General features: G+C 52.3%; 1 protein-coding gene across 1 annotated transcript in view; it reads left to right on the top strand.

Annotated features, from left to right (window-relative positions):
* LOC112400340 (complement C3-like) overlaps nt 1-7,986 on the top strand; it is a 27,325-nt gene extending 19,339 nt beyond the window's left edge. Inside the window, exons 30-40 of the mRNA XM_024746053.1 lie at nt 119-300; nt 1,528-1,587; nt 2,602-2,692; nt 4,355-4,400; nt 5,423-5,510; nt 5,830-5,916; nt 6,138-6,243; nt 6,706-6,795; nt 7,215-7,298; nt 7,378-7,467; nt 7,577-7,986. Coding sequence (XP_024601821.1) covers nt 119-300; nt 1,528-1,587; nt 2,602-2,692; nt 4,355-4,400; nt 5,423-5,510; nt 5,830-5,916; nt 6,138-6,243; nt 6,706-6,795; nt 7,215-7,298; nt 7,378-7,467; nt 7,577-7,986 — 1,334 coding nt within the window. The remainder of the gene's footprint in view (nt 1-118; nt 301-1,527; nt 1,588-2,601; nt 2,693-4,354; nt 4,401-5,422; nt 5,511-5,829; nt 5,917-6,137; nt 6,244-6,705; nt 6,796-7,214; nt 7,299-7,377; nt 7,468-7,576) is intronic.
* The last annotated feature ends 3,009 nt before the right edge of the window (nt 7,987-10,995 follow it).

The following is a 10,995-nucleotide window of genomic DNA, read 5'->3' as shown; positions in this document are numbered from 1 at the left end:
GGGGGAGGGGGGAGGGGGGTCACTAGCCGAGGTGCTGACATTACTGGCCCGCCGGAAGGAGCTGTCCGTGGTGCTCGTGCCCCACGGGGCTCCGGTGCGCTGTCAGTGGTGCTGATCCGAGGCCCCCATCCCAACACCCAGACCACGGTCGTGGCCATAGAGGCCCTCAGACGCTTCCGCGAAGCTGTCCCCTTCGACGGTGTCCAGGATCTCCACGTCCAGATCAGAGCCCCCAAGAGAGCCTTGAATATGGAATGGCTCATCGATGAGAACAATGCCTACCAGCTGCGGTCAGCAAAGGTATGCAGCTAAGGGGCAGCTGGGAAGTCCACACGGTAGTTACACTGGAGATGAGACCAAGAGTCATGTCCCTGGAAATCTCCCCTCACCAATATTATCCAATCACCATTGGCTATACTATCAATGTATTGGTTCATTCATTCCACAAACATTTCCTGAGCACCTACTGTGTGCCAAGCATTCTCCTGGGTTACATTATGAAACATCTGTGGTCCCTATTCTCAAAGCACTTACAGTCTAGAGAGAAATTAAGACAATAAATATAATTCTACATTCCACTTTAAGCTTTCAGAACACAGGGGAATGAAATAAGTGTGTAAAGGACATAATAACCTGGGTATGGGGAGTAAGGTAATCTCCATGACCTTACTCCATGAAGGAGGTGATAGTCACCTTCAATTATTCAATCATCTTTTTTGAGCACTTACTGTGTGTCAGACACTGTTCTAGGTTCTGGGAATATGGCCATGAACAAGACAGAAAAAAAAAAATCCCTGTCCCTGTAGAGTTTTATATTTTAGTGGGGATAGACAAAAAAGCGATATGAATAAGTAGAATATGTAATGTGTTAAATGACGGCAAGTGCTATGGGAAAGAATTAAGCAGGGAGGCGGTGGGAACATCAAGGAGTTGTAATTAGGCTGGGTAGCGAAGGTCTCACCAAGAAGGTAATATCTGAGCAAAGACCTTACGGAAAGGCAGATGTGATCCTTGTGGATATCTAGGCAGAACAAACAGCAAGTGCAAAGGCACTGAGGCAAGAGTGTTCTAAGAACAGCAATGGGATTTAAGCAGGGGTGATGTGATTGGATGTGAATTTGTAAAATTTTGCTCTGGCCGATGAGGGAAGAATGAATGAGGGAAACAAGAGTAGATGCAGGGACTTCCCTGGTGGTCCAGTGGGTAAGACTCCACGCTCCCAATGTAGGCGGCCCGGGTTTGATCCCTGGTCAGGGAACTAGATCCCTCATGCGTGCCACAACGAAGATCCCGCGTGCTGCGACTAAGACCTGGTGCAGCCTAAATAATAAATAAATAAATCGTTTTTAAAAAAAGAAGGAAAAGTAAAACCATCTTCATGGAGAGAGGTAGGAGAGTCACTAGACGCCGTTAGGGAAATAACTGAGACCCCAGTGCCCGTGCATTCTTTCCTCTCCATCCCCACTGCGTGTAAGTCATGTTTTGCTGCTTCTTCTCCCCTCAAATCCTTCTCCCCTCTCTTTTCAGTTCTCTGCCCAGGATGACCTAGAGATCAAAGCCAGCGGCAGTGGAAGAGGCACCATCTCAGTAGGTCTTGTGTTCCTTAGCTAGAGCCCAGGGCTCCCCCAGTTGGTGGAAATAGAGGCAAATATAGACTCCAAAACAAGATTGAAATAAGCAATAACCTTAGCTACCATTTAGGACACAACCATTTGTTAGGAATCAGTCTAAGGACACCTCAAAACCCCCCTGAGAAGCTGGTAAAAATATGGGCTCCATTTGATGGGTGGGGAAATAGAGGTTTTCACTTTCAGTAAGTCAAGAGTCAGGGAAGACAGAGGCCAGAGATCTTTGGACCCCTCTGCCCCTCCTATGTTGAATCCCTGAAGGGGTCTCTTTCCTTGCCCCCCCAAAAGAAAGATTCTCCCACCGGGGTGCCTCTCAAAACCCAGAGAACAACTCCACCCTTCCCCCAATATCTGAAGGCCCCATTACGTCGTCTGGCCCTATGCCCTATGACCCAGGAGGACAGCCTTCTTTGTCACCAAATTCAAGGTAGCCTGCTATCATGTTTCAGGCAATAGAGCCACAGTTGAATCCCTGCCTTTGTTGTGTGACCTCAGGCAAGTCACACTCCACCTTAAACTTCAGCTAATTTTAAATTACATAAAATAAGAAATTCAGTTCCTCGGTCGGACTAGTCACATTTCAAGTGCTCAATAACCACATGTGCAGACTTCCCTGGCAGTCCAGTGGTTAAGACTCCCTGCTTCCATCGCAGGGGGCATGGGTTCAATCCCTGGTCGGGGAACTAAGATCCCGCACGCTGCATGGCACAACCAAAAAAAAAAAAAAAGCCACGTGTCTAGTGGTTGCCACACGGACAGCACAGATAGAGACTATTGCCAACACTGCGGGAAGTTCTATTACAGAGCTGGCCTGCCTAGACTATATAGGGTGTTCTGGCCGCTGAACACATGGATTGAACGGGAAAGACCTCGCCGTGAATTCCCCATGGGGCAGAGAGCTGGGCAGGCAGGAACTGAAGCAAGGAGGAAAGGAGTTAGTGTGGATGGGCTCTGACACCTCCCCCTCCGACAGATCCTGACCATGTACCACAGGTCTCCAGAGTCCTGGGAGGACACCTGCAACCTGTACCGCCTGAATGTGACTCTTCACACAGCCCTGAAAGGTGAGCCTGGACTCAGGGATACCCAGCTCTTCTTTTTTATTACTTTATTTTAGCTATCATTCAGTAAGCATCTCTATTGCTTTATTCAACAAATATTTTTCTAACATCTTTATTGGAGTATAATTGCTTTACAATGGTGTGTTAGTTTCTGCTGTATAACAAAGTGAATCAGCTATACATATATCCCCATATCTCCTCCTTCTTGCGTCTCCCTCCCACCCTCCTTATCTCACCCCTCTAGGTTGTCACAAAGCACCGAGCTGATCTCCCGGTGTTATGAGGCTGCTTCCCACTAGCTATCTATTTTACATTTGGTAGTGTATATATGTCCATGCCGCTCTCTCACTTCGTCCCAGCTTACCCCTCCCCAACAAATATTCTTTGAGCATTTACTAGGTGCTGCACCCTGTTTCTTGGCCCTGGGAACGTAGGCATGAACAAGAAAACTATCCCATCTTCTCCTGGAGCCCACATTCTAGTAGAAGGATGCAAACAATACAACAATAACAGTATATTATACTTCTATTGTTATTTATTTATAACATAAGTGAATCTGCATTTTAAAATATAAATATGAAGCATAATAGCAGGTGATGATAAGTACCATATAAAATAAAGTAGGAAAAGGTGCTACAGACTTGGAGGAAGTCCAGGGGAAGCTCTCTGAGGAGGTGGCATTTGAGATGAAACATGAAAGAAGTGAGAGAGTGAGCCAGGAAGGATCTGAGGGAAGAGCATTCCAGGCAGACGGAACAGCAGGTGCAAAGGGCCTGAGGCAAGAATGAACTCACTTGGTTTGAGCAACAGTAGGGAGGCCAGTGTGGCTACAGAGGAGCAAGGGGTAGATTTTTCGTTGAACGAGTTGGAGAGGTGATGGGGTAGATGGTGCAGGGACTTACAAGCCATGGTGAGGACTCTAGCGTTTGCTTGGAGTGAAATAGGAGCCAGAGAGGGTTCTGAGTAGAAGAGGGACATGACCTAGAACAGGTTCGCACAGGCTCCCTCTGGCCGCTGTGGGGGAAACAGACTATAGAGGGCACAGGTGGGAGCTGGGAGACCAAGGAAGAGGTGACTGCACTGGTCCTGCAGGAAATGATGGGGCTGGACCAGGGAAGGGGCTGTGGAGATGATCAGAAATGGATTCCAGAGTTTCCAGTCTGGGGTACCAACAAGGAAGAGACAGGACTTTGCCACTGGGAGCTCACTGTCAGGGTAGGGGGAAACAAGTCTCACCAGTCCCAAGACTTTTAGGGACTAAAAGTGACCAAGACTTTGGTTTTGGGGCACGAACCCGTGTCCCCTGCATCGGCAGGCGGACTCTCAACCACTGCGCCACCAGGGAAGCCCTGGACCCCATTTCTTAATTGCAGTAGTAGCAGTAGTAGTAGTTATATGATAATGGTAGTAATACTATAGTAATAATAACTGACAGCTATCAAGCACTAATCAGGCATTATGTTAAATGCTTTACTTGTATTAACTCACTTAAAATTAGCCAGCTGGGTTGGGAATATTACGATCCCCATTTACAGTTTAGGAAACCAAAGCACAGAGAGGTTAAACAACTTGCTCAAAGTCATAGCAGAGCCAGGATTTGAACCCAGGAAGCTGGCTCCAGAGGCTGTGTTACCCAGCCTCTAAATTCCTGCCTTCTCTCTGCAGATAATAAAAAGGGGGAAGCGACCTTTCAGCTCCGGATGGAAACAAGGTCAGGTCACCAGGATCATGGACTGGGCAGGAGGAAGGACCCACTTCCTGGAATCCAGACTCCTTAGCAGCTCTCCCTATGTACTGAGTGGAGGGAGGGAACCAGCCACACTTGCCTCTCCATGCCTGCTCCCTCATCCCTACATCTCCTCCTGCCCTCCCCTGCCTGTCCCCCATTCTGCCTCCTACCCCACCCTTCCATGTTTATCTACCATCCTGCTACCCCAACCCTGCCCCCCAGCTTTCCCTGTCCCAGAAAGGCGGGCTCCTGCACGGTGAACATGCACCATGACCCAGATGCCCAGGGCTAGCTCTGAACCCCATGACTCTCCCCTCTCTTCATCTTCTCCAGACATTCCAGCCCCCACCCCAGCCTGGCTCTATCTCCCAAATACCCTCACCCAGGTCTGTCCCAGATTTTTTTAAAAATTGTATTGAGCGCCTAATTGGTGCCAGGCTCTGTTCTAGGAGCCGGGGGCACAGCTGTGAGCAAAAGGCAGCTCCTCCCTGCCTGCTGGAGCTCACAGACTATCGGGGGAGAAAAACAATAACCGAATAATCACCCAGAGTCAATGCAAAATGACAACCGTGATTAAATGTGGCAAAGGAGAGGTCCACGGAGCCACAGGAGGGCAAATTAGAGAATGATCTGGTGTGCGGGCTGGGGAAGGCTTCCCAGAGGGGGTGATGCATCCGCTGAAATTGCAAAGGCGACAGGATTTTTCAGGGCAAAGGTCCAGTGGCAGGCACGAGACTGACACTTCAGAGCAATCAATCAGAGGCCAGAGGGGAAGGTGAAGTGAAAGGATGAGGCCAGGTGTTTTGGTAAAGCAAGGAAGTTAAGCAAGGAGGCAACATACCAGATTTCTGTTTGCTAAAGCTGTATACTCTTGGGGGTAGAGGAGTGACAGGCAGACACAGGAGAAGGCTACTGCCCTTGTCCAGGCAAGAGGTGATGACAGTGGGAGCGTGGGAGAGGGGCAAGGGGACAGTGGGAAGACTCTGGTGCTGTGAAATCCCCAGGTACCAGGGTCATCGAGAGGCCACAATGACCATCATGGAGGTCTCCCTGCTCACCGGCTTCTACCCCAACCAGGATGACCTCAAACAGGTAATGAGCAGGGCGGGGATGCCCTGGCAACATCCCACATTCCCCGAGTGGGTGCAGAACAGCATCTACCTGGGTCAAGACCCCCAGGTTAATGCCCCACAGTCCCTGCCCCAAGGTCAGCGGCCATGGTCACTTCTGGGGGACTCCCTGTATGACCTTAGCTAAATTCTTGCCCTGATTGTGCCTCAGTTTCCCCAACAGTGGGGCTGATTGGACAGGGGCCGGGAGCTCTGAGAGTTGCTTCACACTAACTGGAGCTCCCAGGGCTGGGTGCCTTGGAGGATCTCTGCCGACGCGCATTCCTCACCCTCTGCCCCAGCTCACGAGCGACGTGGAGAGGTACGCCTTCCAGTATGAGACCAAGACGACCTCCAGCGACAGCACTGTTGTCCTCTACCTGGAGAAGGTGAGGAAGGCCAGGTGTCCTCTGCCAGAGGTCCGTGGGCAGCCGGATGGGCGGAGAAACCACAATCAGCACCCTGGTCAGTGTTGTCCGAGAGCCACGCCCTCTGAAGTCAGCTCCTCAGTATTCAGGGCCACGCGGTCAGTGGTTATGGCCAAGGCCCTGTGGTCAGTAGCCCATGCTCAGTGGCCCTGATCAGCTCAGACAGGACTTCCCTTCTCCAGCTCTCCCACGAGGCAGACACGGTACTGGGCTTCCGCGTCCACAGGATGCTGCAGGCGGAGTTCCTGCAGGCTGCCCAGGTCATGGTCTACGACTACTACGAGCCTTGTGAGCAGGGGCCTTGGGGTGGAGGGATATCCCAGGAGGGTACAGGGCCTGAGACGGACTGGGCCAGAAAAAAAGGGAGGGGTGAGGGGCGGGGCCAAAAGGGGGGAATGGGGCGTGGCAGAGGGGGGTCCTTGGCTCCGTGGGAGGGGTGGCCAAGAGGGCGCCGGAAGGGACCCAAGGGGCGTGGTGATGAGGGGCGTGGCCTTCCTTGGTGGTTAAAGTGGGCCCGGGGAGAGGGGGGGCCCTGGAAGCGGGTGCGGCAGAGCTGAGAAGGGACTTGGCGTGGCCCTCTGGGTAAGGGTGGGCAAGAAGGGGGCAGCCTCTTTAAAGAGGAGGGCCCTGTTAAGGGGGTGGCTGGGCGGGTCAGGTGGGGCGGGGCCTGCTGGGGGCGGAGCCAGACGTGCACCCAGCCCCCAGGAGCACTGGCCCAAGCCAACCCCGGTCACTCGCCTCTTCTCACAGCCCAGAGGTGCAGCTCCTTCTACAACCTGCCCACAGAGGACGCTGCCTTGAAGAAGATCTGCCACAGAGACGTATGCAGATGTGCCGAGGGTGAGGTCATGGGGCTACGGAGGGCTGGGACTGCCAGGCTAGGGGTTCAAGAGCTTTTCATCACTTTCTGGGTGCCTTCTGGGCTGAGTTTAGACAGAGAGAGAGAGAGACAGAGAGATAGCAAGACAGACAAAGAGAGACAGAGAAAAGGAGACCCAGAGACAGAGAATGACACATACACTCAGGCACAGCCAAAGATCAGGCGAATCAGAGACACAGACACGGAGGGACACTCAGATGAGAGAAATAGAAAAGAAAAAGACCAAACGGAGAGACAGAGGAGGAGAGAGCACCCTACAGATCAGAAAGGCCAGACGCAGAGACCAGCGGCTGCCGCCTGGGGCCGGATGGCGGTCAGATGGGAGGAAGGTCCCTCCACCAGTGCAGCTAGAACAGCCGCCCCCCCCCCAACCTTCCAGAACAGTGCTCATCCCCAAAGGACAGCGACCACCTGCAGCAGGATCAGCTCCAGGCAGCAGCCTGTGAGGTTGGCGTGGACTTTGGTGAGTGTGGGGAGGGGCAGGGGGCGGCCCACCTGCAGGCTGGACACCAACACGACACCCTCCTGGACCCCTCCCCCAGTGTACAAGGCCAGGCTGGAGTCTGTGGAGACCTCCGCCTCCAGCCCCTACATCTACTACAACATGCAGGTCCAAGCCATCATCAAGAGTGGTATGTCCAAGGTGGCAGAGGAGCGGGCGTGGGGGCCTACCCCAGGGGTCCCAATGCGGAGGAGGGCCAGGCCTATGCAAGCTCACACACTGGTTCTCCTCTCCTCCAGGCACGGACTCTGTCAAGCCCCTCACTATGAAGAAATTCGTCACTCACGCCACCTGCCATGACTCCCTGGGGCTGCAAGAACATGAGACATACCTCATCATGGGCCAGACATCAGACCTGTGGAAAGTCAAATCTGAGTGCGTGGGGGCCTCCTGCTGCCCTGGGGACTCAGGCCTGGGTCCCCTTCCCTACCCCAGTCCAGTCCTTGGTGTCAGAGTTTCTACTGCACCTGTCAACACGAGTCTTGGGTTTCAGGGCTGCCCTGAATGGAGGTGCAGGCTGTGCACGTCACAACTCCAGGGAACACCATTCATAAGGAGATGTTGTAAATGTAGTTGTAAATTTCCAACAGAGGGCAGGAAAGAGTCAGAGGAAGGGGAGCATTTTCTAATCCCCAGCAGTATGGGCTAGAGGTGGGGGGACCTGAGATGGCCTGGTGGAGTGGACGCTATAAGCTGTGGCTCTGAGAGTCTGTCAGGCAGGGCAGAGGGGCAAGTCAGAAAGGTCTCCACACCTTCAAGGCACCCGGCTCTCCTCACCATCCTGGCCACCTCTTGCCCACAGATACACCCATGTCCTGGGCAAGGAGACGTTCCTCATGCACTGGCCAGTGGATGGGGCAGTGGGCAAGAAGGAATTGCTGGACCAGCTGGAGGGGTTTTCAGAATATATGCGCACCCATGGCTGTGAGTCCTGAGACCCTGAGGCCTCTGCTGCTCTCAGGGGGTTGTCTCCAAGCATGCCCAGGTCCCTGGGCTTCACCGCAAATAAAGAGCAAGGAATATCATACTCAAACTCCAGACATGTGTTCCTGCCTCAGCATTCAGCAGGGGCCCTGCAGAACCTGCCCTGACATTGCTTGGACCTGCATCCTCCGTCTCACTCCTACTCCATTCCAATCACACTGGCCTTCTTTGTGTCCTTCCAACACCTGAGTTGATTCCCACCTCAGGGCCTTTGCACACACTGTCCCCTCCACCAGGTACACCTTCCTCCAGATGTCTTTATGGATTGAACACTTCCCTTATTTGGACTCTGTTTTAATGTCACTTCCTCAAAGATACTTGCTTTGGGGACTTCCCTGGTGGTCCAGTGGTAAAGAATCCACCTTCCAACGCAGGGGATGTGTGTCCAATCCCTGGTCGGGGAACTAAGATCCCACATGCCGCGGGGCAACTAAGCCCACGTGCCTCAACTAGAGAGCCCGTGAGCCACAAAGTACAGAGCCCACGCTCTCTGGAGCCCGCGAGCCACAACTAGAGAGAGAAAAACCTGCACGCCACAAGTAGAGAGAAGCCCGCGTGCCGCAACAAAGAGCGTGCATGCCGCAACGAACATCCTGCATGCCGCAACGAAGACCTGATGCAGCCAAAAATAAAATTTAAAAAAAAATTTTTAAAAGATACTTGCTTTATAACATACCTAAAAATAGACCTCCTCCCACCACTCTCAGTAACACTTAAAAATGTATGTGATATTTACTGGTTTGATTGTTAGTTAACTGGGTATTTCTCCTGCCCCACAATATCAGCTCTTTAAGACCAGGGGCCATGTCTGGTCTTGTTCACTGCGGTACTCCCAGTTCCTAAACAGGGGCTGGTATATAGTAGGTGTTCAAGGAATGATTGTTGAATGAATGAGTGAATGAATGAATGAATGTAGCACCCACGCTGCAGTTGGTCCTTATGTAAGCTTTGACCGGGAACCCCAGGCAACTGGAGAAAGGAGACAAGGGGCAGGAGAGGGTGAGTGAGTTTCATCAATGTGGCCTGGAGTGGGAGCGGGAGACTGCCGCTCCAAGGCAGCAGCCCGTGGGGGTTGAGGGAGTGCTGGAGGGACTGCAAGGCATCCAGGATGGCTTGAACTTGGGATGTCAAGGACGGGCTGAAGGTGAGAGGGAGAAAAAGAAAGATGGGGTTTTGAACACCAGGCTAGAGGGCTTGGTCATTATCAAGGGCAGTAGGGAGCCATGGACGGTGTTTGAGCAGGAGACGAATTGACCAGCTCTGAAGTGGAAAGGCCCAGTTGCCTGACGGGCAGAAACTGAGTTGATGGCAAGAAACCTGAAGAGGAGGTGGGGTTTGGGGCCACAGGATAGCATGGCAGCAGCTACCTGAATTCTAACTCTGCCTCCACCTCTTCCTGGCTGTGTGACATTAGCCCATTTACTCACCTCCTGTGCTTCGGTTTCCTCACCTCTAACATTACTTCCCTCAGAGAGTTCTTGTGAGTACCCAGCACATAGTAATTATTCAATAAACCTTCACTGGCCTAATTATCAATGAGCCAGACAAGAGGCCTTGGGGAGGGAGTAAAGCTGCTGGAATCCACACGACAATCAGAGAAGAAAGTCAGACCACAGCAACCCCTGCTCAAAACCCTCCCAGGTTCCCACTGCTCTGACACTGCAGCACTCAAGGCCCTGCAATGTGGCCCCGTCAACCTCCCTGACCCCAAGTCCCCCAGCTTCCCACTCACTCCACTCCAGCACACAGGCCGTCTTTCTTGGTTCCCAGAAACTCCAAGCTCTTTCTTGCCTCTGGGCCTTTGCATAAGCTGTTCCTTCTGCCCAAAACACTTTTCCCATGACTGCTTTCTCCTCACCCTTCAAGTCTCCCATCAGAGAGGCCTTCTCCAATCACCCTCACTAGATGAAATTGCATCCTTCCCTGAAGTTATCTCTGTCTGCAACCTGATTTTTTCCTTCCGACGAAACATCACAGTGCATAATGATAAACTAGATTCTTTACTTACATCTTTGCTGTCTGTCTCCCCTACTGGACTGGGAGCTCCAGGAGAGCAGGGAGGCTGTCTTGGTCACAGATATAATTGCAGCAGTTCAGTGAGGGCCTGGCACATAGTAGCTGTTCATTTTGCTGAATGAAGGACTGAATAAATAAAAGAATGAAAGTGAGAGAGAAGGAAAAGAGAGAGGGATAAAGGGAGAGAGAGAGGGCTTCCCTAAAAAAAAAAAAAGGGAGAGAGAGAGATAAAAAGAAAGGAAGAGGGACTACTCTGGTGGCGCAGTGGTTAAGAATCCGCCTGCCAATGCAGGGGACACAGGTTCGAGCCCTGGTCCATGAAGATCCCACATGTCGCAGAGCAACTACGCCCGTGCGCCACAAGTACTGAGCCTGCACACCACAACTACTGAAGCTCGCATGCCTAGAGCCCGTGCTCCTCAACAAGAGAAGCCACCGCAATGAAAATCCCGTGCACTTCAACGAAGAGTAGCCCCTGCTCGCCACAACTAGAGAAAGCCCGCGCACAGCAACGAAGACCCAACGTAGCCAAAAATAAATAATAAATAAATATTTTTTAGAAAGGGGGCTTCCCTGATGGCACAGTGGTTGAGAGTCTGCCTGCCGATGCAGGGGACACGGGTTCGTGCCCCGGTCCAGGAAGATCCCACATGCCGCG

This window comes from Neophocaena asiaeorientalis, unplaced genomic scaffold (assembly GCF_003031525.2).
Source record: "Neophocaena asiaeorientalis asiaeorientalis breed wild unplaced genomic scaffold, Neophocaena_asiaeorientalis_V1.1 scaffold357, whole genome shotgun sequence".
Taxonomy (NCBI): Eukaryota; Metazoa; Chordata; class Mammalia; order Artiodactyla; family Phocoenidae; genus Neophocaena; species Neophocaena asiaeorientalis.
This window is presented reverse-complemented; position numbering and strand designations above follow the sequence as displayed.